General features: G+C 46.9%; 1 protein-coding gene across 3 annotated transcripts in view; it reads left to right on the top strand.

Moving 5' to 3' along the window:
- Positions 1-25,027, top strand: part of C14H15orf39 (chromosome 14 C15orf39 homolog) — a 53,103-nt gene extending 28,076 nt beyond the window's left edge. For 2 of the 3 annotated variants that reach the window (XM_028705568.2, XM_077919119.1), the window contains exons 2-3: positions 12,599-16,153; positions 21,091-25,027. In XM_028705568.2, coding sequence (XP_028561401.2) covers positions 12,646-16,153; positions 21,091-21,914 — 4,332 coding nt within the window. In that variant the 5' untranslated portion in view covers positions 12,599-12,645 and the 3' untranslated portion in view covers positions 21,915-25,027. Of the gene's footprint in view, positions 1-12,598; positions 16,154-18,615; positions 18,650-21,090 lie in introns of all 3 variants that reach the window. The other variant, XM_028705569.2, reaches the window with a different exon arrangement.
- Positions 25,028-27,570: the final 2,543 nt, after the last annotated feature.

Below are 27,570 nucleotides of genomic sequence, written 5' to 3'. Positions count from 1 at the left end.
TTTTTCCCCCTGGATCTGTACTTCAATTGCCAGGTATCTTCCTTCTTCATCCTTAAATTTTAGCTTCGGGTCCAATTTTTCCTTTGCATAAATCACTACTCCTCTCTTTTTTACTTTATCGGAAGATATAAATTCTTGTCCCAGTCTTTTGTTCACCAACAATTTCCTGTGTGCTCTAGTTATGTGAGTTTCCTGTAGACATATCAGATCCAGTTGTTCCCTTTTCAAAATGTGGAAAACCTGTCTTTTTTTCCTGGGATGGTTCAAACCATTGCAATTCCAGCTTAGAAGCTGCAGAGACATTTTGTTTGTTAGATGTTTGATCCTCCGACTGCTCCAAGTTTTTCTTCCTCTTCAGTTGGCAGTTGTGGTAGTCCAAATGATAGATTTGCAATGTCCGTTAGCCCTCCTCCTTCTGGTGTTAATCCTTGTCCTTCTCTTGCCGGATCCACCGTACCTTTCTGTAGGTCCTCTAGGTTTCTCTCCAAAAAGTACTCTTTCTCCTGTACTGTTCTTATTCTTACTTTCTTCCCTTTATAGTTAAAGGACAACCCCTGTGGGAATTCCCACCTGAAGGGTATGAAGTTCTTCCTCAGCAAATTGGCAAGATCTCTATAAAAAGTCCTCACTTCCAAGATGTATTTAGGGATGTCCTTAAAGATTTGGACTTGAATGTTTCCAATCACCAAAGCTTTTTGATAATGAAGGTTCAGTATCTTGTCTCTTTCCTCTTTGGTTCTAAAGGTGATCAGACAGTCCCTTGACTTCTTGCTTTGCTTTCTACCAAGTCTGAAAGCAGTTGTTATCCCCACTTCATCTTCCTCCAGATCTCCTTGCCAATTTTCCAGAATTGCCTCTGTGAGAAATTCCACCAGATTGTCCTCTTCTTTCTCTGGAACCTGTCTAAATTTCAGATTTCGTTCTTTCCGTTGTAATTCCAGTAAGGAGAGGGCCGCTTCATGCTCATTCACCTTTTTCTCAATCGGCACAAGTCTTTCCTGTGTCTCACCTGCGACAGATTTTGCACTCTCTGCAATTTTCCTTGTTTCTGAAGATTCCTGAATCAGTCTATTTATAGATTCTGTATTTGTTGCCACTGATGTGGTATTCAAATCCAGTCTTGCTGTAAGTTCTGTCAATTTCTTTGAATTTTCTGCTGATTGCTTTGTTAAGGCCTCAAGGGATTGATTTATTTTAAGCAGTGCCTGTGTCATAGGTTCCATTGATGCTGCTGTCACACTGTCTGGTGCAGGCACTGTGTTGCCAGAGATTGAGCCTCTTTTCTTTTGTGTTAGTTTAGCTTTAGATCTGGTTCTTATCTCCTCTGCCGTGCCACTCATATCCCAAGGCCGTTCTCACAGGAAAAAACTTGCAATGGAAAATCCCAGTATTAGTCAGTTACTTTACAATTTTTCCCTCTTAGCCCTCAAGAGGGAGCAGTTAAAAGTTTCCAAGTTAGAAACAACAGAGAGACAGAAAGCCGGATGTAGAAAATCTCAAGTCCGCCATTAAAGTTGTAAAACTTTTTCTCCAATTTAAATTTGGTTAGTCCAATATCAATAACAAAGTCCCATTTAAATCTTAAATGTCTTAAAATTTTTCCACCATTTAAGGTATAGTCTATATCCACTTCAAAGTTGTTTTAAAGAACAGTTTTCCCGGTGTTAAGTCCTGGCAGGTCGTCCCGGGGATCAGAGCAGTGAAAAACTTTGTTTCCCTTTAAATTAAAAGTATCTTCACAAGACTGTCTTTTTTCCCCCTTCTCCTGCCAATCTGGAGGGGAGAGATACTTTTGACAGCTCAGGTTTGACAGTTCGCAACTAAGTTTCTAATAACTGCAGCGAGGTCTTTCGTTGCTTTAAATTCCTGCAGTCCGGGGGGGGCAGACTTCCTTATTTTTTGCCCTCCCGTTTTCAGCCAAATTTTCGATTTTTAAAGGTTCCTAATTTTTTCCCTTCTTACTCACGGGAATCCAGTCCAGATTTTCTTTTCAGGAAGGAATCGGCGCTCTCCGCTAATGGCGACGCGGCTTCACTCCGCAGGCTGGGTAGCGACTCTCAGCACCGCGCTCACTCCCGATGCCGCTCCGGAGCCTTTAAAAAGGCTCTTTCACAGTACCGGGGGGCGCAAAGGTGCCCACCGAGTCTCCTTGCTCTCAGGCTTCCGCGCCTGAGATTTTAGGGGTCCCCCACTCGCCGTAGCGGGTAAGACCCGAACTTGCGGAGCAGTCCTTCTCCGGAGCTCGGAGGTAGGACCGCCATTAAGCGCTGGCACCGACCGGAAGTCTATATATATATATATATATATATTTGCTTTCGTAGATTTTCACGGGTACAGGAATGCAGGTTTTGGTGTCCTCGGGTATTTATAGTATTCATTTAAACAACCTTAAAATATCAAATGACTTCCCTTCTTCTCTTTCCATTGTTCATTTTGCATAACATAAATCCCTGTATATTTTACATAAACTAAACCCTTCAGTATTCCATTATTACACCCATCAAACTTATTTACACTGTTATATTTACAATTTATCTTAATGCAGCCAACGTTTTCAAGGGTACACAATTTCCCCCCATATATTCAATAAACATTTTCCAATCTCTCAATGTATGTTCTTCTTGTTCTCTTATTCTATATGTTAGATCTGCAAGCTGTGCATATTCCATCAGTTTAAGTTGCCATTCTTCTTTAGTTGGGACTTAGCTCGTTTTCCATTTTTGGGCCAACAAAACACCGGCCACGGTTGTGGCATATATAAATAACCTTTTTTAACACCTGGGAATTTCCGTCTGAATTATCCACAACAAAAAGGACTCTGGGTTGTTTTTTGTGTGTGTTTTTTTGGAAAAGTGCTTTTAGACATTTTTTTCAATTCATTGTGAATTACTGCCCAATACTCTTTTACCCCTTTACAGGGTAAATATGAATGAACGTACGTTCTTGCAAAGACTACGCTCAGGCTTCGGGTGCAGATTGATGCAAGATGCAGTTTTGCAGTCCTGTTTGAGTGGAATAAAATATTGGGGGGGGGGCAGGTAAGCCATACCTTGCATAACCAATCATATGACTCAGTGCATGCACATCATTTGAATGGCAATGCCCATCTAACAACAGCTACGGTTAGCATGCGTATCTAAATTATGATAAATCTAAAGTGCATAAAGGTTTCATTATTAATTACTGCCCAATACTCTTTTACCCCTTTACAGGTCTTTACATAGTAAGAAATGCCTTATTTAAGGTATGGGGAAAATACTAAAGACTGATGGAACCTAAGACCCCTTGATGGATATCTCCATTAGAGGCTAAGGCCGTAAAGAAGAAAAATATGAGAGGAAACTGGCTAACATATAAGTCACTACTGATAGAAGATGGTAGCCAAATTAAGATTAGAAAATACGAGGAAATTAAAGATCAGCTCTCAGGAGGGCTAGACTATCATCAACTCCACGAGACGTTTAGACAGGATAAAAAGAATGGATTTACTAATGAGCCCTCGAGATTTGAAAAGGAATAAGTAAACACTGTAATAATGTTAAGATAATATCAAGGATGTACAGACTCTTCCATAAGGTAGTTATGATCAGATGGGCTCAGGATATAGGGCGCCCAATACTGCTGAGTGGGTGGGAAAGTCTTTGGAATACAACTATGAAGTTTACTGCGTGTTACAACATCAAAGAAAATATGCTAAAGATGCAATATAGATGGTATCTTACACCATCAAAGCTCTCAAAGATGTACAAAAACATAGCGAACAACTGTTGGAGGTGTGGAGAAAGCAATGAAGACATGTACCACATGTGGTGGTCATGCAGAAAGATAACGAGTTTTGGTGTCTCTTCTATGAAGAGCTGAAAAAAATTTATGGGGCTAACATTCTTAAAAAACAGAAGCCTTTCTGTTAAGTATTCCAGGCAATGATATACCAAATTTTTTTAGAGAGCTCTTCCTTTATGCCGTGGCTGCAGCTAGAATGCTGGTAGCAATGAATTGGAAAGGGCAAAATGTCCCAGCTATATCAGATTGGCAAAGTAAGTTACAGTAATAAGTAAAAATGGCAAAAATGACTAATAGTTTGAGAGGCAACTCTTGGCAAGTATTTGTTCAAAAATGGGATAAATATAAGAAATATTTACGAAAAAATAATAGAAGCATAATGTCTATGGCAACATTTGAATGACCCTTGTTTAAAGAGGTACAAATTGCTGTAGGGATGTATTAGAAAAAAACAAATATGATAATAATGATATGTACATGCACTATTAGAATGAGACTATACATCGGGAAATGATAGGAAGTCTAATTTTCAGTTTATTTAATTTAATCTATGTTACTAATCAGGTAAGACATTTAATCTTATGTTAGTAATTAGATAAGAATACAAGAGATACTACAGATACAACCTAAGTTTAAGTTCTGTAAATATGTGGAATATTATTTGTATATGGATTTTGTTTATTCAGTTGTTTTCTTTTTGTATATTCAAGATGATGTACATCATATATGCTATATATGTTATATGAGATCTTCAATAAAGCATGGAAAAAAAGAAAAAATGGCAATACCCATCAACTTGGAGTGCTTGTGTGTGGCCCTCTCAAATATTTTATCAGGGGGCGGGGGAAGACCCCTCAGCCCCTAGGACTTGGCTCCTATGGCAGGAGGTTTTGTTTAGCAGTAAGGAAAGAAGGATGTGATGTTGGGGAGTCCAGTCCATGGTTATGCATGTTCCAGTTTGCCAGGTTCTGGAGCAGTTCCTGCCTGGGTCTTCCACGCAAGGTCTAAAGAGGCCAGGCCCTGAGGCAGCTTGAAGATGTAGCTTTCTGATGAGTGTTTTTCTCATGCCAAATGTTTATTTGTGTTTGTTATAAAGCAGCCTTTCTCAACCTTGGGTCCCCAGATGTTTTTGGCCTACAACTCCCATGATCCCTAGCTCACAGGACCAGTGGTCAGGGATGATGGGAATTGTAGGCCAAAAGCATCTGGGGACCCAAGATTGAGAAAGGCTGTTTATAAAGTATTTTGGTCACCATCCTTGGTGCCAAGAGTACATCTTGCAGCTATCATGATTTCAGACATCTGGGTGGACCAAAATGTTTTGTCTTCTCCTTCGCAAGAACATAAGAAAAGCTTTGCTGGGTGAGGGCAGAGACCCACCTAATTCCTCATCTTGTTTCACACTGTGGCTGATCAGGTGCTTATGAGAAGCCCATAATCAGGATGTGAAGGTATATCTAGAGGAAGGTGCAAGGAACCATCTCATAAACCTGAGCGTAATGGTGCTAGCCAAGTGAGATCATTGCTAGCTGCAATCTTTCAGGGCTTGATGCCGGGCCACTATGTACTGGCAGCTTGGGCAAAAATGCCTTTTGCATGAGTTCAGTAGGTACAGTGCCTACTTATCTCCCTGTGCATATTGAGTGTGTACAGGCTGCTGCCTTGCCATGGGCTTGCCTCATTGCATAACAGGCTGGTGGCGCAACTGTGTTCTCATAATGAGTTGCCTCCTGAGAAATGTGTGGTCCAAAGTTACGCCATGAGCAAAACCATTTAAATAAAGTTGCGGTTATCAACGCATTTTTCAATGCATGCTGGACTGCAGCAGGAAAGGGGACTGCCAAAATAAATGGCCCCATGAGTTCTGACTCCGAGAGTGGATGATCTATGGGGTGGGTGGAGTAAACAGGAAAAGTGAATTCCTATGAAAGCATAGGGACGCGGGTGGCACTGTGGGTTAAAGCCTCAGCCCCTAGGACTTGCCGATCGAAAGGTCGGTGGTTCGAATCCCCGCGGCGGGGTGCGTTCATTTCGTTCGGTCCCAGCGCCTGCCAACCTAGCAGTTCGAAAGCACCTTCGGGTGCAAGTAGATAAATAGGGACTGCTTACCAGCGGGAAGGTAAACGGCGTTCCGTGTGCTGCGCTGGCTCGCCAGATGCAGCTTGTCACGCTGGTCACGTGACCCGGAAGTGTCTGCGGACAGCGCTGGCTCCCGGCCTCTTGAGTGAGATGGGTGCACAACCCTAGAGTCTGGCAAGACTGGCCCGTACAGGCAGGGGTACCTTTACCTTTACCTTTATGAAAGCATCCCAGGACTTCTGGCTATAGCATGATAGGTTTCTGTCTGCAGGCAATGGATAATAGCAGGGGTAGGCAACCTAAGGCTCAGGGGCTGGATGAGGCCCAATCGCCTTCTAAATCTGGCCTGTGGACGGTCCAGGAATCAGTGTGTTTTTATATGAGTAGAATGTGTGCATTTATTTAAAATGCATCTCTGGGTTATTTGTGGGGCATAGGAATTCGTTCTCCCCCCCCCCCCCAAATATAGCCCACCCCCTGGCTGAAAAAGGTTGCTGACCCCTGGACTACAGATATTGTATGTCACACTTAACCCAGGCTGAAAGCCAGTGTGGTATTGTGGTTTGAGCTGGGAGGCCAAGGTTCAGAGCTCCATGAAGCCATTAAGTTTGCTGGGTGACCCCAGGCCAGTTCCTGGCTGCATTCAGACTACACTTTATTCCATTTCGATAATAATTTTTATTAGTTTTCAATTGCAATCCAATAATGGCCACATTATAACAATACCAATTTATAATACAATTATTAATGCTGACAGTTCAAATACAAAATAAGGTGCCCCCCAATGTGCTAGAATTGATGGCTTGATTATTTGCTGTACAGTGGTACCTCGGGTTACATACACTTCAGGTTACAGACTCCGCTAACCCAGAAATAAGAACTTTTGCTTCAGGATGAGAACAGAAATCATGCGGTGGTGGTGCGGTGGCAGCAGGAGGCCCCATTAGCTAAAGTGGTACCTCAGGTTAAGAACAGTTTCAGATTAAGAACGGACCTCCAGAACGAATTAAGTACTTAACCCGAGGTACCACTGTATTTCTGCATTCCAAAATCTTATTAACTTCCATTACATTCCAGTTATAATAATAATCCCTTGTGCAACATCTGCAATATTAATAACTTCTATTCGTGTTGACACATTATATGATTTATAAAACCATGAGTGAGGAACTCAAACTATATCCTTCTTCTTCCTGTGTGTGGCAATTATTCTGTCCGTGGTGCTTCTTCCCGTACTTTATTCCATTTTGGTGACATTTCCTCATCTGAGAATTTCCACGTTTCACATGATCTTTCTCACGATGCAAAAGTCGCTTCTGGAAACCTAGCAAAACCGAGTGGAAGTTTTGCATTTATTTCTACGTTATTTGCTTACGGAAAATGTATGTTTGCAACCCAGCCAACCTGGAAAATTGCAAGAGTTTTGAAAATGGCAATATATTGTAATACCACACTATGAAATTTGGTGTGTTGGCATTCCAATGTACATTTTCCCCTGCCATTTAACATTTAGCGGTATGTTGATTTTTTTTTTTTTTTTTAAAGCCACAGTTCCAGAATGGAATGGCTAATGCTTTGTAAAAGGAGCCTTAGAATCTGGGATAGAAATGCCAGAATTATAATAGGAAAAACAAACACAGCAATTCCTGTGTGTGAATGCATTTCCTGTCTCTGTCAGCCTAGTCTACGTCACAGTGCTGCGTGAGGAGAAACACAACACATACCGTATTGGCCCGAATATAAGCCGCACCCGCAAATAAACCGCACCTTTAAAATTCATGGGGGGGGGGGGGAGACAATATCCGAATATAAGCCACTCCCTTTGAGTTGGGTTACAGGCTGAAAATTGCTGCGGTTGGTAGACTTGTAACTCCGAGCCAATTTAAGCCCAATCTTGCAAGCCTACTAAAGTTACCGTACAATCGCTAAAATCGCTAATTGCTCTTCAATTGCTACTATTCCGCAGGCACTCACACCCGTAAATGGCAAATGAACAGTCTCAAGCTCGCAAATCGGCAATAAAACATGTTTTTGTTCCGTTTTACCGTACGTCTGTTTCAGCAGCGACATCATAAAAGCCCATTTATGTAAGGTCACGAATTTAAGCCACAGTTTAACTTTTCACAGTCGGAATTTGGGGAAAAAGTGAGGCTTATTATATTCAGGCCAATATGATACAATCCTCCACGCTTTGTTCACCCCCTGCTAAAAAGCACACTCTGGTCCCTACCAGAGAAGAATGGCAGATTAAGTTGATGGACTATGTCAAAATGGCAAAGATGACCGAAAGAATTAGAAATCAGGAAGACTAAAATTGTAATAAGGAATGGAGAAAGTATATGTACCGGTTACTTGCCTTAAAAATATGTAACTTACCTTAATGTGTAACTTACCTTAAAAACCATTGTAAACAATTAAAATTATTGGTAGGATTGGAATAACACTTACAGTTTAATGTTGAATTTTGGTTATAAAGAAGATTTAATAGATTTGGATTAATAGACAAGATGCAAGAGAGAAAGGTGAATATAAGGACCCACAAAGGGGAGGAGGGAAGTCCAGAAGATTCTTCAGAGCTCTCTTTTTATGTTTGTTTGTTAATTTTTTTTGTAAATTTCAAAATCTAGAGAAACTAAATAAAATTTATATAAACACATTCTGAAAGGGTTTCTCGGAGTACAAATAGAAAAGATATGTGGGAAGATGTGGGACGGATTCTGTGTGAAAAGCATAGAGCCGGGAGGGTTAGTTTGTTGTGAAGTGAATTAACTCCACACTCTTGTATCGCTATACGCCCCCCCGCCGCTGCCGCAACAGATATCTTTCCCCCTTCGTCTTCTGTTTCCTCTCTTGAGCTCAATATATGGCCATTGTATGGAGAGGGGGGCAGGATAGAAGGGAAGAAAGAGCTGCACCTTTATTGATTGTGCAGAAGAATTTCACCTGCTGAAAGGCCTTTTGCACCTGGCTACCCCTTTCTATGGACACCTGTGTGTTTTCCCCAGGGGATGAACAGCAGTGTGTGTGTGTGTGTGAGTGATGATTATAATTATCATCTTGCACAGATTCAGCATGCAGGTTTCCACTTCAACTCCCCAGATATATTTTTTCAAACACACTGTTTTGCTGCAGTTAATAGTTCCAATCCGCAGTGCATATAGCTAATCTCGGTTTGTTCTTTGGAGAGAAGTATATAATTAGCATCTCCTTAGGGAGGTGGAAAGGAAAGATAGTTCGCATCCAGCTCTGAACTTTGGAATCTGAGTCTGTTGTACCTTGGCTTAGATGCTGACACAAATCTGGCTATGAATGTGGCTGCTGATTCTGACCTACCGTATTTTTTGCTCTATAAGACTCACTTTTTCCCTCCTAAAAAGTAAGGGGAAATGTGTGTGCGTCTTATGGAGCGAATGCAGGCTGCACAGCTATCCCAGAAGCCAGAACAGCAAGAGGGATTGCTGCTTTCACTGTGCAGCGATCCCTCTTGCTGTTCTGGCTTCTGAGATTCAGAATATATATTTTTTTTCTTGTTTTCCTCCTCCAAAAACTAGGTGCGTCTTGTGGTCTGGTGCGTCTTATAGAGCGAAAAATACGGTAATTGCATTCTCTTTTTTAAACTGGGGTGCTGTTGAGGCAGGTCTCATGGGACCTTACTGTATTTTTCCTTTTTTTGTGGGGGGGGGGGGGAGGAGAATGGGGGTGAGTTAGGGGTCAGAGAGAGTTGATGATCTCAAAGCGCCCGTGGCGCTGTGGTCTAAACCACTGAGCCCAGGGCTTGACGACCAGAAGGTCGGCAGATTGAATCCCCGCACCGGGGTGAGCTCCCGTTGCTTGGTCCCTGCTCCTGCCCACCTAGCAGTTTGAAAGCACATCAAAGTGCAAGTAGATAAATAGGTACCGCTCTGGCAGGAAGGTAAACAGCATTTCCATGCACTGCTCTGGTTCGCCAGAAGTGGCTTAGTCATGCTGGCCACATGACCCAGAAGCTGTCTGCGGACAAATGCTGGCTCCCTCGGCCTATAGAGTGAGATGACTGCACAACCCCAGAGCCGTCTGCGACTGGACCTAATGGTCCAGAATTCAGTTGTGGCCAAAGTAGATAATCCGTGAAAATTGTGTTACTAATTTATTTGGGAGAATGTAAAGCACACCTGCTAAGCAAAGTGCTTCAGGTGGTTGACAATTTAGGGAAGGGGAGAAATTTGATTCATTGCCTAGCTAGCAGGACCAGTGGTCAGGGATAATGGTGGTTCAATAACAGCTGGTAACCCAAGTTTGAGAAAAATTACTGTAGCCCCAACAGAACAATAAACAATTTGTGGAGAGACAATAAACAAATCTTTCCACAATAAACAAATTGCAAGAGCAGAATGCTCTCAATCTTATATTTCTGCTTCCAAACATCTTTTGTCATGGGTGACCAAGTCGTGGGATAAGTTTATAACTTGATTAAGATCCGAAGCAGACTTGCTTACTAGCGAATAAACCTGTTTGAGCTTATTCCCTTGTAAGCAAGTAAGTAGTAAATGGGACTTCACTTCTGTGTAGACATGCACAGGATTGCTCTGTCAAAGTAGTTTCTATCTAAGTTGTTTACCTTCTGCAGACTCAGAGGCCTGGATGAGAGCAGGTGTTGACTGTAGCCTGGAGGAGAGCAGGTGTTTGAGGTCAGATTTGAAATTTCCAAGAAAAATAGAGGAACCTTTAAGAAGCGCCTCCTTCCTAATGTGAGAATCCCAAATCCCAAACGGTTTAGTGGTGACTCTGCATTTGCCGAGAAGCCTGAAATGTTTAGTTCCTAGACATTTTTGGCTCCTGCCAAGGACTCACGCAGGGACCTAGTGCTGCCTGACGGTTCCTTCTTCTTAGTTGGTTGGTTGTTTTACTGACTTTCTGACTTAAGCGAATGTGTAACTGCAAAGATGTGAATGCAGGGGGACCATTTAAGAGATGCAAGAATTGAAACAGGAGCCAGCAGGGCTTAGAGCCTGTTTCTCTCTTAAGTAAGGCTCCTTTCTCCCTCCTCTTAACCCCCTCTGCAAAAGTCGTTGTCTGCTTTGAAAAATCAGAGTATGGACCAGCGGGATCACCAACAAAATGTTTTAGTGCAGAATGCTCCTGTTTTACATTCCAGCCAGCTCTATCCTTTTCTAGGATATTTCATTCTATTCTGCCTCCTCCCTGGTTTTCCATCTCCCCACCCCAAAAGTCAACCAGCGTACCACGCCCACTGGGCATGTTCAGCCTTTTCTATTTTCCAAGAAGCAAGACTCACCATGAAGGTATCAAGGACACCTTCCAACCAGGCAAAAACCCTCAAGGTATGAATTTGTTCCTATGCAAATGATGGCAGTTTGCATCAGGAACTTTTTCACCAGAGATTGAATTTAGCATGTTTATTTGTATTTAGTGAACAAAGCTAGAAATGTCAAAACTGCCATGCTTCCCAAATATTGCATTGGGCAAATATTGCATTTGTTCACTAAATACAAATAAAATAAACATGCTAAATTGACCAGTTAGCGTAGCACTCTGAGAATTTCCACTTTCATGTTTTGTTTCATTTTTTTAAAACCCCAAGTTTCTAGTCCTTAAGACAGTGGATGTATCTTGAAAATGTGTGGATGATGCCAGATGAATCTGAGCAGGTTTACTTCAGGGGACTTTGTCACCCTACTTAATACTTTTGCCCCTCGGGGGGCTATGGGAAATAAAGCAGAATGAAATTATGAAAGATGAAATGAATGTGTACATTTATGATTGATTCCCCCCCCTTTAAAAACTAACCTTCCTCGATAAATGTTTTCTATACAAAATACTGCCAGGTTAAAAAAATGACAGGAGCTTGGTAGATAGGCAAAGCAATTCCTCTGTTATATTGTAGTGAAAAGGGGTTTTCCTCTCTTAGTGCCTGAGCAGCTGGCTCTGTGTGCCCTCTGCTGGAAAGATGTCAGATCTATCTGCAATCTTTTCAGTTCAAAAGAAGAAGAAGACGAAGATGACTGTGGTGTATGAAATCTGGAATGGAGTGGGAAAAGTGCAAGAGAGAATTTTCTCCTTCTCTCATAATTTTCCCAGTTTGGTGACATAACCAGAGAACTCTATTTGCAATAGGTTATATACCCCCAATGTTTTACATAGTCAAACAGGGAGACAACGTACTGTATTTTTCACTCTATAAGACGCACCAGACCATAAGACGCACCTAGTTTTTGGAGGAGGAAAACAAGAAAAAAATATTCTGAATCCCAGAAGCCAGAATAGCAAGAGAGATCACTGCGCAGCGAAAGCAGCAATCCCTCTTGCTGTTCTGGCTTCTGGGATAGCTGTGCAGCCTGCATTCACTCCATAAGACGCACAGACATTTCCCCTTACTTTTTAGGAGAGAAAAAGTGAGTCTTATAGAGCAAAAAATACGGTAATTCCCTCTGTTTCCGAGGTTGAGGCTGTGAGTGCTGTTGCTTGTGTCTCTAAAATGGCATCACCCACTTGCGAGAAGGAAGCACCAGCTATGTAGGGATAGGTAATGCTGATGGCTTCCAAGTATTTTGGGGCTACAGCTCTCCTGGGCCCCAGCCAGCATGGCCAGGGATGAAGATGGGAATTGTGGTCCATCAAGATCTGGAGAGCCTTGGTGTACAGATGACTGCCATGCGAGCAAATCTTTGCCTAGCAAGAAAACAGTGTGGTAGGCTTGGATCCCTGATTGTTTGCCTTTTCTTTCGTCCCCTTGCAGAGTATCCAGAGTGACTCTCCAAGACCGGAGGTGGTGAGGGCAGTGTAATGGCTGAGAAGCGACGTTTGGAGCCACTCGGGGCCCTGAGTTACAGCAAGCACCCTCGACTGGAGGTGGAGGCAGGCCATGTTCTCTCGTCGGGTTTGTGCAGGTCGAGCGCCCTGCCTGGCTACACCTCGGACAACCATTACAGCTACAAGGGATCGTGTTTTGCCTACCCGCTTCAATGCCACGAAGGGCCCAAGTCTTTGTCTCCCTGGACTCCCACTGAGACCTACGCCCACTGCACGGGTGCAGCGGCCACCCACCCCCCGAGGACAGACAAAGCCCTGTGCATGTTGTACAGACCGGAAGCAGAAGGTTTTGGGGCACGGGGTCAAATTTCCGGGCACGAGAAGGCTGGCAGCAAGTGCATGGCTGCTCAGGAGAAGCTGGCCAACTACATGGGCCATACAGGACTCGCTCAGCAGGCCTGGGTGCACAGCTACCCGGCACAGCATTCTCCCCGAACAGCGGCAGGTTTCTCGACTCTGGCGGTGCCGAAACCGGTCTACCGGAACCACAGTTACTGTCCCGAGTCCGGCTACAGCCCGAAAGGCTCCCTAGCCTTGGGGATGCAGGGAGAGAGCATGCCCAAGCAGCCAGCGGGAGCAGAATGGGCTCTGCCACCGTCTGGACACCTGGCTCACTTAGAGAGGGCTGGTTGCGGCACGGCCGTGCCCCCCAAATCGGTGGTTTCTGAATCGGGTTACCTGCCGTCCCACCAAGGCTCCAAAGACACTTCCGTGAGCCCTGTTGGCTTTTCGCCGTTCCGCAAAGTGTTTGAGAAATGCCAGGCCACATACCACAGCCCGCCGAATATCCCTGAGGCTCGTGGCAGAAGTCCTCGCAAACATGCCTGGTCAAAGCTACCTCCTGCTACCAGCCCATTGGCCAGTCCCCAGAACCTGATGTATCAAGAGAGGTCACCTGCATGTTACCCGCTCACTTCCTACCCACTGACTTCACACGAACAGATGCTGTTGTACCACCAGAGCTGTGTGCAGGCGGAAAAACCCAATTCCCTCTTTGCTCTGCCAGCCTGCAAAGGCTTTGCCTCTCCGGGCCGCGAAGATCCCCAGCTTCTCCCAGGATCGTACTTAACACCACAGAGTTATTATCCTAGCCACTTGGACAGCTATATCTACAGATCACTTGGTCCTCCTCCTGCTGCGGCAACCCCGCCCAGCCACCAGCCTTTTCGGGAACATGAGCCCCAACCAAACGCGAGGACCAAAGCGGACTTGGTGCACGAGGCTCCCATTTCCAGCTGCACCCTGTCGGAGAAGGCTTCGTATTGTGGCTCTTTCCCCAGCAGAGATGGCCTTCCGGATTGTCGCGAGGGCGATCACGTTGCCAAGCTAAGCAATGAGAACATTCCGAGTCAATGGGCAACTCCTCAACGCCAGCCTTCGCAGATGCACCACCCTGCAGACAGATTGCCTGGCTTCCTTAGTCGGTTTCGGTCCATGCAAGAGGCTGCCTGCAGGGCGGGTCTGAGCCATTCGGAAGAGGCCAACGCTAAGGGAGAGGAACTCTGTGACGCACCCAGAAGGTCCGCTTTAATACCTGAAGCCAAGAAAAGGAACCTCTGGGCTTGCAAAACTGAATCGGGGAAGTGCATAGTGATTTCGGACAGTCCAGTTGCGTCCCATGACTCCTGCATTAAAGGAGATCTCCTCCAAAACATCCTTGAGGATTCCGGTTCCTCATTCCCAAGTATGCTGAAGCCATCAGAGGACAAAGGAAGGGGTGCTAAAAGACCCGAGGAACCCCTTCCCTCTTCTTCCCCTCCTATGCCGGTTATCAACAACGTCTTTAGCTTGGCGCCTTACCAACGTTACCTGGCTGATTCCGAGTCAGCGGAGATTTCGCTCTCTAAAAGCTGTCAAACCCAGGAGACTTCTTTTGGTAACTCAGGCAAATGCATGGAAGTTCAGAGCCCACCGCAGCCAGACCCTGTACGGTCAGGGGAAGTGTCTCAGGCACTGCTGCCCGGAAGGAAAGAAACCGCTCGTGATGTGATGGCAAAAGTTGTTGAAAGGGTGCCAAGCAGCAGCTGTGCCGGGGTTGTGAGAGGGCGTGAAGATTATGCTGGGACTTGGGAGAGCTGCCGGGTCAAACGCTTGCCTCCCAGTGGGCCTGCGCCCAGTCACCAGGCCCCACCAGCTTGTATAAATGACAGTGCCGGGGCCAGAGAAGACCACGCCCTGGATCTCAGCTTTAAAACAGAAGGCTTGGCAGAAGTGCCCAGTCTTCGGAGGTCACCTGGGAAGATGGAGGCTGTTGAAAGGGAAAGTTCAGAGAGCAAAGGGAAGGAGGCGAGCGAGACTTTGCCTAAGAGGCAGGAGATTGTGCAGGAGGCTAATGTGCAAATGGCAGAGTTGGCCGGGAAAAGCGGCCCTGCCGGAAAGAGCAGTTTTCAAAGCTCTTCGGCATTCTTGTACAAAAAATTCAAAATCCAAAAATCGCATGCAGCTGGGCGGGATTGTGCAGTGCAACAAGACTCGTCCTCCTTGCAGCCGAGCTCCCATGTGTTTGTTAAGGCCAGTGATGTCTCTACATTGCAAGAAGGCTCTGGACAAGCAACAGATCTGCAAAGCAACCCACCAGTTCAGCAAAGCCTCCCGCAAGTGGCGACTCAGCAAAACACGTCTCCGGTTCAGCAAAGCCTTCCCTATGCAGCGACTCGGCAAAACACGCCTCCAGTTCAGCAAAGCCTCCCACACGCGGCGACTCAGCAAAACACGTCTCCAGTTCAGCAAAGCCTTCAGCAGGCGGTGACTCAGCCCGAAACTCAACTCTTGCCACAGAATTGCTTTAACGTTAAGCTGCCAGATGCTTCAAAAGCCCCACCTCCTAGTGCACCTGCTGCGTCTCCTGCCCTGGAAGAGACCGGTGCCTCGCTTTCCACCAGCAGCGAATTGCCCGATAAGCAACATTCCCCCAGGCAGCATTTCACTGCCTTGCATACTTCGATCTGCGCCATCATTTCCTGCTCCGTGTCTACCTCCGCTCCAGAGCTGCTCAAGGAGTGGCTGGAGAAGACCAAGTCCAAAGGGGACCGCCAAGGGAAGGCAGTAGGGTCGGCGAAGCACAAGAACGGCTCAAAGTTTTCTGAAGCTCCGATGCCTTCCAAGGGCAAGGAGATCTGGCTGGCTTTCAAGGACATGGCGCTGTTCCTTAACAAACTGCTGTCTCAGCTGGAGGCGATCCTGTTTACTCGCAGGTGCCCCTTTCCTCACGTGATCCGAGCGGGCACCATCTTCATCCCCATCCACGTGGTGAAGGAGACCCTCTTCCCCAACCTGTCCAGCTCCTCTGTTGACCACGTGCTGCAGGACCACAGGGTGGAGCTACGTCCCACAACCTTATCTGAGGAGAGACTGCTGAGGGACCTGGAGCTAAAGAGCTGCACCTCCCGGATGCTGAAACTGCTGGCCTTGAAACAGCTGCCCGATATCTACCCAGACCTTCTGAACCTCCACTGGCACGACTGCGTCAAGCAACAGCTTGGTAAGTGCAGCTAACGATGGCATGCAACCTGCTTTTCAGCAAGGGGCTTTCTCCCCGCTCTACCCTGAAGCAAAATGATATCTCTGCTGTACTCTTGGGTTTTCGTGCCTGCGCTCAGCTGCTTCTCGTTTGGCATGGATGCTATTCTTGTGAAGTCTAGGCATTTGCATGACTGTGAATGTGACGTGTAGGATGGGAGCTCTTGTCTAGTTCAGAATCTGGTGGGGTGTGGGTGCAAATATCTCGGACCATTCCAGCCTCTTGATTTGGATAGGGCAGAAAGGAGCTGGTTTAGGCTGCAGGGAGGTCGGCAGAAGGAATGGTGAAATTGTTAGGGGAAGGGGGAAATCTCTCTCTGTGTGTGCATATGCATACGCACATCCTTGAGCGGGAAAAAATAGAAACAGGCCGAGGGAGCCGGCATTTGTCCACCGACAGCTTTCTGGGCCATGTGGCCAGCATGACTAAACTGCTTCTGTTGCAATGGAACACCATGACGGAAGCCAGAGTGCATGGAAACGCTGTTTACCTTCCCGCCGCAGTGGTATCTATTTATCTAGTTGCACTGGTGTGCTTTTGAACTGCTAGGTTGGCAGGAGCTGGGACAGAGCAACAGGAGCTCACCTCGTCACCTCGTCACAGAACCGCCAGCTTTCCGATCAGCAAGCCCAAGAGGCTCAGTGGAGTTCCACAACCCCATAGTCACCTTTGACTGGACTTAACCATCCAGGGGTCCTTTACCTTACCTTTACCTAAAGAGAAACATTTCTACCTGTCAGAATTATAAAACCATAGAATTGTAGATGGAGTTGGAAAGGACCCGGAAGCTCATCTATTCCAATCTGGGGGAGGCGGGTGGTGCTGTGGTCTAAACCACTGAGCCTCTTGGGCTTGCCGATTGGAAGGTCAGCAGTTTGAATGCCCGTGATGGAGGGAGCTCCCGTTGCTTGGTCCCAGCTCCTGCCAACCTAGCAGATCGAAAGCATACCAGTGCAAGTAGATAAACCTGTACGGCTGTGGCGGGAAGGTCCAGGGGTCCTTTACCTTTACCTTCTTTTTTTTTAGTCCAATCCATGCAATGCAAGAATCTCCACTAAAGCATCCATGACAGATGGCTATCCAACTCTGCTTAAAAACCACCTAGGAAAATCCACCACCTTCCAAGGAAGCCAGTGTGGTGTAGTGGTTAAGAGAGGTGGATTCGTAATCTGGTGAACTGGGTTCGCTTCCCCGCACCTCCACCTGCAGCTGCTGGGTGACCTTGGGCCAGACACACTTCTCTGAAGTCTCTCAGCCTCACTCACCTCACAGAGTGTTTGTTGTGGGGGAGGAAGGGAAAGGAGAATGTTAGCCGCTTTGAGACTCCTTCGGGTAGCGATAAAGCGGGATATCAAATCCAAACTCTTCTTCTTCTTCCTACAGTCAGAAAGCTACTGCACACCAGGATATTCTGTCTGCTCCCTAGCTTTGGGGATGCAGGTGAAAATCACGCCCAAGCAGCCTGCAGGGGCAGAATGGGCTCTGCCACCATTGGGATACCTGGTTCTCGTGGAGAGCCCCGGTTACAGCATGGCCGTGCCTCCCCCACCCCCCTGCCGGTGGTTTCTGAATCTGTTTTCCTGCCATTACACCAAGGGTCCAAAGACGACGCCGTGAGCCCAGTGGACTTTTTTGCCTTTCCGCAAAGTGTTGAATATCCCCGAGGCTCATGGCGGAGGTGCCAGGTTCAGTCCCCAGCCAAAGGATCAAAGAAGCGGCTGATAGGAAAGACGTCTGCCTGAGCCCCTGGAGAGCTGCCAGCCAGAGCAAGCAATCCTGGGCTAAATGGACAATCTGACCTTGTAAAAGGCAGCTGTCTATATCCACGTGTGGGGGGAGGGTATTAGGGGCTGGTGGCCCTATTTGTGCTGCTCACTGATCCTAGCACCCCGCATTACACTTCATGAGAACGCTGCATCCCCTAACAGCTCCTTCGATCCCCCATAGCCTCACGGCTCTTCCAAGCCTGTTCCCCCTCCTCATGACAAATCCAGGCACTACAACTCCTCACACAGTGGGTGTGCAATGGCAGCCTAATGTGTGTACAGTGGAACCTCTGTTTACGAGGTTCCGGAAGACCGCTCGACTTCCGAAACATTTGAAAACCAAGGATCAATGGGCTGGCTGCAAGGTCAATGGGGGAAAAATATGAAAAATGTGCCTCGGAAGCTGTTCGACGTCCGAGGCACGTTCGAAAACGGAAGGAATTACTTCCGGGTTTTCGGCGTTCAGCTTCCGAATCGTTCTGCTCCCGAGATGCCCAAAAACCGAGGTTCCATTGTATGTATATATTTGGAGAGAGAGAGGGCACAGTCTGTCACCCTTAGATTAGCTCCAACCAAACACCCAACTGCCAGCCAACTTTATGACCGACCCTTTCACTAACACACCAGATGATTTTGCGTAACTTTATTTTTTTCCAGGTCCCACTTCACAGGCTGTCCTGCATACCTCCAAGTAGGTATCTGTTCTTTGTGTGGGTTTATGTGGTGTACAGCTGCTTATAGTGGTGGAGACCAGCTGGTGCCCCCGACCTCTGGACCTCCAGGGCTGCTTGGACTCTCAACTCCCATAATCCCCGACCAGCAGGTATGCTGGCTGGAGCTGATGGGAGTTGCAACCCCCACCAGGAATGGTGGGGTTTGTAGTTCAGCAACAACTGGAGGGCCAAATATCCCCCCTGCACTTTCCCTAAGTAGTAGAGCCTATGCTTTGCTTGCTGAAGGACCCTGGCTTTAACCCCTAGCACTGGGATGGCGAAACCCCTAGCACTGGGATGGGTGTACTCTTAATGTTGCTGGATTCCAGCTCCCATTAGCCCCAGGCAGCATGACCCAATAGGCAGGGGTAGTGGGAAGTTTTAGCTTCAAAGGTAGCGAGTGCTGGAAAATACACACACACACACCCCAGTCCTAACACTGTAGTGATTCATCACTGATCAGAGTTAAATGGACTAGTGGCTGGGTTCAAGGCATCTTGGTTCAAGGTGTCAGAGAGAGAGAAGGGGTTGGTGGAAGAAGTCAGAAAAGCAGATTCCTGCCTGCCTTTGGCCCCACCCTCTGCCAACCAGATGCCCCTGGCAGATTACTCTCAAGGCAATGCAGCCCTTAAGAGAAAGACGTGCCCCATCATCTGCCCTGGAATGATGCTACTCTGGCGCTTTGTGAAATTTTGAATGGTAGTGCATAGCCAACCTTGTTGTGGAGGTGTCCCTGAGCAGGCTGCTGTGGGCAGCTGTCCCAAGGTGCCAGATGACGATGCCAGCCTTGCTTGAAAACATACTTTGAACCTCGCTGTTCCAGTGTGAATTGCCTGGAGCAGAGATGGTCGGCTTGCAGCCACCTCGGCAGGTGTGCGCCAGTCGCCTCGTCGCTCAGCAGGTGAAGGGTGCTGAAGAAATCAATTGGAAAATGCAAGTGGTGATAAGCTGTCCTAAAGCATCATATATCAGGGACTGGGCAGAGGAGGAATGGTGGAGATCGCCTCCCAAGCCTGTCCCTTCCAGAGAAGAAGAAGACAGTTCAGAATTACAACAGGGGTTTGAGCAAGAACACAGCTCAGAGGCAGATGAGGGGGAAAGCTGGGAAATAGTGGGAGAGGAGGAGGAGGAAGAAGAAGAAGACCAAGCGGGGGGATGACAGCTGGCGCACACAGTCCTTTTGGAAAGCATTCCTACCCCCCCCCCCCCAGAACCTGGCAAGCATTGAAAGTAGGAGAGCAAAGAGCTCAAAGGCAGAGGGCCCTTTTCAGCACCTGTAGCGATGATGCATGAGTAAGTGGGAGAGACGGAAGGGTGGAGACTCACTCGGGACAACGCCATTATTCCTGGAGGCAGCATTCCTAAGCCTCTCTCTGTGAATTTTGAATAAAAAGCAGATGGTAAGAACTTTTGCTTGTCTTATTCTTTCCTGGCAATCTGCTGTGGGGGTTGGTTCCTCTGCCACCTGACATGAGCACTGCAAGTGTGGGCATCAATGGGTGCCACCTCTGTGATGGAGATTTCAAAAGGTTGCAGTGATGCTGTTATCCTGGAGTCTGCACTCTTGCTTACAAACGTGGATGGGGAATTAGTGGCCATCCCAGGTATTTGCTGGGCCACAACTCTTATCAAACCCTGACCATTGGCCAAGCTGGCTAGAGCTGTTGAGAGTGTGGAGTTCAGCAACATCTGGAGAGCTCCAGGTTCCCCAGCTGTTTGCTCAAGAACAAGATTCACCTGACCCCCAGTTTCTTTGCAAGGAAACCGGTATTCCATTGCAAATTGTCCAGTGGACTCCAGTTGACCTTCTTCCCTCTCCATGGCTTAAGAGGATCTTTGCAGGAGCTAGATCAGGTGTACAGTCCCACTTAGGGACATGGGGGGCACTGTGGTCTAAACCACTGAGCCTCTTGGGCTTCCCGATTAGAAGGTCAGTGGTTCGAATCTCTGTGACGGGGTGAGCTCCCATTGTTCTGTCCCAGCTCCTGCCAACCTAGCAGTTCGAAAGCATGCCAGTGCAAGTAGATAAATAGGTACCGCTGCAGCGGGAAGGTAAACGGCGTTTCCATGCGCTCTGGCTTCTGTCACGGTGGTCCATTGGGCCAGAAGCAGTTTAGTCATGCTGACCACATGACCCGGAAAGCTGTCTGTGGACAAACTCTGTCTCCCTCGGCCTGAAAGCGAGATGAGCACCGCAATCCCATAGTCACCTTTGACTGGACTTAACCATCCAGGGGTCTCTTACCTTTTTATCTACAGTCCCACCTACTGGGGGAGTCCAGGTGAGAGTCTGTTGCATCTTCTGAGTGAAGGCTGTGGATTTTCTGATCAGGTTATAGGACTGCGATGGATGGTTGTCTGTTGAGGGCGCAGGCACTAATTTGGCTGAACGTTTATTATTAATTTTCTGTTTCCACAGGTGATCTTGCAGAGGAGAGCCCAAAGATCGACACTGAAGCTTTATCACCAGACGGCTTGAAGTCAACAGATGCAACCAGATGTTTACAGGGTATGACAGCCCAGTCTCTCACCCAACACTTCGCAAGGAAGCATAAGCAAGGCAAAAAATATAGACTGGCTTCTTGCTTGCCCTCCAAGACCCGCCATCAAATAGATGATGATATGTCTCAGGGACCCTCCTCACCTTCTATCCAAAGGGACGCTGCATTAAAGGGAGGAAAGTTGCAGCCTGAGAAAGACTCTGCCTCTGTGGCCTTGAAGACCAAAGGACTGCCGCTTCACCCGAAGACTGCGGAGCAGCTTTTGCCAGCCCTTCAACTCCCTGGGGCTCTTAAGGTGAAGCTGGCCAAATCGGATGACAGGAAAACAGCCAGTACCTCAAAGGGTCTCCATCACTGTCAGAAATCTATGGTCCACATCAAATTCCAGAACGCCCTTCGAGATATTCAGGGGCCACCAGCCCCAAAAGCTGCACGCAAGAAGAGGAGAAAGCAGCCTTCAGTGCTCCTGAAGAGGTTCAGGCACCGGGCACCGGGTGGTACGAAGGCCTACGCTTTGCCCCCTCAGTATCCGGACCTTGTTGGCAAGCGGATCAGGCACTTGTATGAGGAGAAGGACAAGACAGAAGCGTGGTACCCAGGATTGGTGCTGCGGATTCACAAATACCACAAGAACCCTCTGAAGACAGTTTTCGCGGTGCAATATGACAGTGAGCCTGATTGGCAATATTACCTCGAGATTTTGCAGGACTATAAGAAAGGCTGGTTGGAGGTGGATGAGTGAGTGTGTGTGTGTGTGTGTGTGTGTGTTTGGTGTGGGTGGGGAGAGTGAGATAATGTCAAATTGGGTCATCCTGCTGGCAGATTGGAACCCCATTAGCAAGGTGCCTGAAAGCATAGCTATGTTCCCTGGTCCTGGGCATCTTGGAGAGGCTGATGAGGACTCTCTCCAGATGTTCCTCTGGTGGCGTGGAGCCCACCAAATGCCACAAGGCTCCACATGTCTTCAGGAAACCTTGGCATATTGCGGTAGTTTGTGGTGGCAGCCATGTCAAAGGAGGAACATGGGAACAGGACCTAAAGTTCACAAGATGGCTTCTGTGCTCTTCCTCCCAGCACCAAAGCACACTGCGCTTGCTGCTGAATGAGGCAGCTGGCTACTGGTCTTTAAAAACTCCTCAGTTCAGGGTTGAGGTCCAGGTTTGAGGAAGCCCTTGGTCTGTTTGCTGCTGGTGGGCCTCCTCTTGTGTTGGTGAGCACCGGCAAGTATAGCTGGCCACAGTGACAGACAGCTGTCACCCTCTAAATTTCCCACAGTGCTCCAGAGTGACAGCAGGTCAGGGGCATTGTGGGAAAGGAAAAGCTGCCTGGCACTGCTCAGAGGGCCAGCGAGAAAAAGGAGGTGTGGATCCCTGGATCCCTTTCAAACCATGAGACTTCCGCCTATTCTGAAATGGTCCAGACACAATTCTTAAGCAATTGCCAGTTTGGGTGCTGGAGAGAAAAGATTTTGCTTGGCAGTTTGTAGTTCATTCTCCTTCCTGCTGCCTCCACACCCATGACAAAAAGAGTGAATTCAGCATTACTGGTCCAGGGGCATAAGAGGGCAATGAACTTCAGCTGTGACCACTGGCCCTATTTGCTCACCTTGGTGAACAATAGCTAATGGTTCATTGTGAACACATTGATTTTAGCTGCTCTGCTACCCCTTGCTGTTGCAAGGAGAGAAGCAAACCATGATCCCTGGCTCAGCATTCTGGCTTGCTGCCAACTAAGTCAGAGTAGATCCATTGAAATTAATGGACTTAAGTCTGCTGTGCCCAATAATTTCAGCGGGTTGGCTCTGAATTGGACTAGCACTGGATCCAAGCCTATGTCCAGGTCAAGAACCATGGTTTGTTTTGTTCAAAAACCAACCACGGTCAGCACCTGAGGTTTGTTCATGGCTTACCTCTCGGGGGTTTGCTTGAGTGGAAAAAAGACCGCTATTCCATAGTTCGAGACATAATGCTATGCCCAGAATCATCAGTTTGTTTCTCCCAGTGGGGTGGAAGAAAGCAGCCCAGATCATCATGTTTGCAGTGAAAACCTTGGTTTGCCACAAAGTGTGGATTGGGCCTGCAGTTCTGTTGATTTGCTTGTTGAGGCAGCAGGCAAGACTGGTGGGTGGGTGGAAGAGAGGCACGGATCCTTGCAGCATGGAGGCAGGAGCTGTGGCTGTACTAGCAGCTTCTTCTTCTTCCTGCTTTCTTGAGGCCTCCAAAAAGAGATGAGCAGCGCCTTTCAAGAGTCCTGCCTCCCCCACTGGCATTGCAGAAAGGGCTGCATTGCATGGGTTTTCTTTTCCTGTAGATGAATTTCACTCATGGGAGGTGCCATGCTACCTACCCGACTGGGGTTCTTCTTCTTTTTTTGATGCCTTTCTTGCCAAATTCACTTGCTCAAACCATGCAGGTGAGGTGGGAGCCCAATTTTCTGAGTTACTGAATACGCCGTCCATACAACAATACGCATGGATGCAGAGTATCACCGCACATAGAAAGCTAGCACGCCATGGTTCTATTTCCCCCTGATGTGCTACTTTTCTAAGTGCGGCAGGTTTTCCCCTTTCTTTTTGAGGCTGGAGATTTGTGAAGCATTCAATCTTGGTGGCCTCCACATGTCAACATCAGAAGAGAATCAGCCTTGGAAATAGCTTTACAATTTCACCTGCTTTCTGTGATGACAATGACCCATGCTTAATTCTAAAGGGGACCACTTGATACATTTTTTTTTTTAAAAAAAGACAGTTTCCCTCTTTTTTTGTTTTTTTTTAAATAGAAGACAGGTTTGAAAAGTCCTGGTTTCTCCATAACGTCAGTGGGGACATGGCTCCTGTACTTAAAAGTTTGGGTTTTTTGCGGCTTAAACTACCAGATTTTAGAAATGTGACAGCTTGGCCTTTATAAGGAGTTGCTGCTGCCTTCAGATCTTTTTTTTTTTTAATTAAAGGCTTCAAATTTGGTACTTTATTTTTGTGCAAGTTTTCAAAGCAGTTCTTGGTACTGTTTGTGGACTTAAGATCATTTTTTTTTTTTAAGAAGTGTATATTAAAGGGAATCGGAAAGGAAAGTATGAATGACAGATTAGCTCGGTCATGTGCGAATCGTCCAAGACACCTGAAGATGTGTTTGTGCTGGTGGCAAAATTACTGTTCTGAAAAAGAGACGTGAGGCAGTAATGGAAGATAGTTTTAAGGCAGGACTGTGGTGCTGCCCAGATGTTCTTGGGCTGCAACTCCCATCCCTCCCTGGCCATTGGCCATTCAATGAGAGTTGGGTGTCCAACAGCAGTTGGCCCTCTCCCTGCCACACACTGAAACTTGCAGCGGACTGGAAGGCTTTGGATATGACAAAGCCCCTTTCCAGCCAGCTCCGGACAAAATTCAGAGACTAGATGTGTGTACAGAACACAACACCGCAAGCTGGGTCACAGAGGAAGCCATTTATCTTAAGCAAATCTTAGGCGAGGGGATGCATTGCGACGCCCCTTGTGCTCATGTGATAGTATCTAGAGGCAGCACCGCTTGCCATTTTCTCCTTGTTATTTTTGCTGTTATTTTTGTTGTTAATATTATTATTTCCGTGGTGCACTGACTATGCAGATCGGTTTGGAAAGGGGAGGGGGAAAGCCTGCTATTTCCCCATCTTGCAGTCCTGCCAGACAATTTAAAAAGGGGTCTTTTCTCCACCTCATTTAAGTACTGTGCAACCATTTGGAAACAAGTGTTTGATACTGTATATTTTGTACAGCGTTCCAATGAGAGCACCTTGGCCTTTTTATTTAAATAAAAAAAAGTTTTGTAAGGATACAATTTCTAAGAGGTGCTTCACCAAGATTAAAATGTCTGTTTTGGAACTGGTGTGTTGCTGTCTTCTCTTTGTGTGTTCATTCATCATTCTGTTTAATAGCAGACCTGGGAGACTTGTCATTTTTGGAAGTGCAATGGAACCACCCGAAAATACAGCAGTGCTTTCAATGCACATCAGTGACTCTCTGGTCTAGTGCAAGTCTACACATTTTTTTTTTATCCCCCAAAAGGCCTGTCAAGAACTTGAATGCTTCCAGGACAAATAGAACATTGGAGAGTCCATTGGCTGGTGCCAAACTGGGTCTTTGACCTGGGTGAAATAAAGCCCTATAGTTTCTTAATTTCTAGGATTTAGGGGGCGGGTCCCCCAAAACATATAACATTATGAATAAAAAGAACACAACTGGTCTGTCTAGAACAGGCTTCCCCAAACTTGGGTCTCCAGCTAGACTACAATTCCCATCATCCCTGACCACTGGTCCTGCTAGCTAGGGATGATGGGAATTGTAGTCCAGCTGTTTTTTGGAGACCCAAGTTTGGGAAACCCTGCTCTAGAAATCCATGGAAAACTGGCAGGTAAGGCAGGGGAAGGAGAGCTTTTTCAGCCCAAAGACTGAACCCCCTTGCAGAAACACTTATAAATGTGTGCGTTGGGGAGGGGGCAAGAAACAATAGTGGGTGGAGGAAGTTGGCCTGGGAGACCTGGGTTCATATCCCCACTGAGCCATGAAGCTCACTACTTGACCTAAAATGCAAACTATGTACAGCACCTTGAGCTCCTTTGGAGGAAAGGAGGGATAGAAATGCAACAAACAAACAAACAAACAAACAAAATACTGCTTTTTACTCTGTTTTACTGTTACTTATGTGGGACGCAGGTGGCGCTGTGGGTTAAACCACAGAGCCAGGACTTGCCGATCAGAAGGTCGGCGGTTCGAATCCCCACGATGGGGTGAGCTCCCGTTGCTCGGTCCCAGCTCCTGCCAACCTAGCAGTTTGAAAGCATGACAAAGTGGAAGTAGATAAATAGGTACCACTCTGGCGGGAAGGTAAACGGTGTTTCCGTGCGCTGCTCTGGTTCGCCAGAAGCGGCTTAGTCATGCTGGCCACATGACCCGGAAGCTGTACGCCGGCTCCCTCGGCCAGTAAAGCGAGCTGAGCGCCACAACCCCAGAGTCGGTCACGACTGGACCTAATGGTCAGGGGTCCCTTTACCTTTACTGTTACTTATATACATAACCAACCTGTTAAAAACAAAACCAGTATGCTAAAAGAAAAGTTTTTCAACACTATACCCTTCCTGCAGGACAGAAACAAAACGTTTGCAGAAAACAAGTCTCGCATGAGGAACGGGCAATGCAATAAAATGATAGCACCATTCACATTTGATGTATATAACAGCCAGGGGAAGGATCCCATTGGCAGGTCTTGGCACCTCTGGAAACACATTCCTAAAGGGAAGGTGGACCCATGTTTAAAATGGACTTTGGTCTTGCTTTTTTAGCTTTGTTGTTGGGGATTTCCCCCTCTTTGTTGTCTTGGCAGATTGGGGATAAGGTAGCTTCCAGTGTCACTAAGAGAATACATTTGCAAAGAGCGGTAAAAGCCTCAGCGCCTAGGGCTTGCCGATCAAAAGGTCGGCAGTTCGAATCCCCGTGGCGGGGTGCTCTCCCGCTGCTCGGTCCCAGCGCCTGCCAACCTAGCAGTTCGAAAGCACCCCGGGTGTAAGTAGATAAATAGGGACCGCTTACCAGCGGGAAGGTAAACGGCGTTTCCGTGTGCGGCTCTGGCTCGCCAGAGCAGCGATGTCACACTGGCCACATGACCCGGAAGTGTCTCCGGACAGCGCTGGCCCCCGGCCTCTTGAGTGAGATGGGCGCACAACCCTAGAGTCTGGCAAGACTGGCCCGTACGGGCAGGGGTACCTGGAGAGTCACACCAGTTATAAAATCCACCTTCATTAGGGCAACCAAAACAGTGACAACGTAAGTGTGTACACATTCAGATTTTCTTCTCTTTTTAAATTTTTTATTTAGTTTTTCAGATTTTAGAAATTTACAAACCATTATCCAATAACCAACATAAAAAGAGAATTTCAAAGAATCTCCTGAACTTCCCTCCTCCCCTTTGTGGGTCCCTATATTAACCTTTTCCTCCTGCATCTTGTCTATTAATCCAAATCTACACACTGTATAATGACCAAAACTCAACATTAAACTACAAGTGTTATTCCAATTCCAGTCCTACTACTACTAATTTTAATTGTTTACAATGGTTTTTAAGGTGTTATATACTTTCCCCATTCCATATTAACATTTTGGTCTTCCCGATTTCTGATTCTTCTGGTCATTTTTGCCATTTCCGCAAAGTCCATCAACTTAATTTGCCATTCTTCTCTGGTAGGGACGCTCTCTTCTTTCCACCTCTGGGCTATTAACATCCGGGCACCTTCATGGTAAAAGTTTGGGGATATGGGTGGCAAACAATACAAAGGGTTGGGCGAGGGGTGGTGGTGGTGGGATGGCTGATATTGGAGCCATAGAGCAGGGGTCAGCAACCTTTTCCAGCATGGGACCGGTCCACTGTCCCT

This window comes from Podarcis muralis, chromosome 14 (genome assembly GCF_964188315.1).
Source record: "Podarcis muralis chromosome 14, rPodMur119.hap1.1, whole genome shotgun sequence".
In the NCBI taxonomy this organism is placed as follows: Eukaryota; Metazoa; Chordata; class Lepidosauria; order Squamata; family Lacertidae; genus Podarcis; species Podarcis muralis.
Note: the sequence above shows the minus strand (reverse complement) of the source record. Positions and strands in the feature narration are given on the sequence as shown.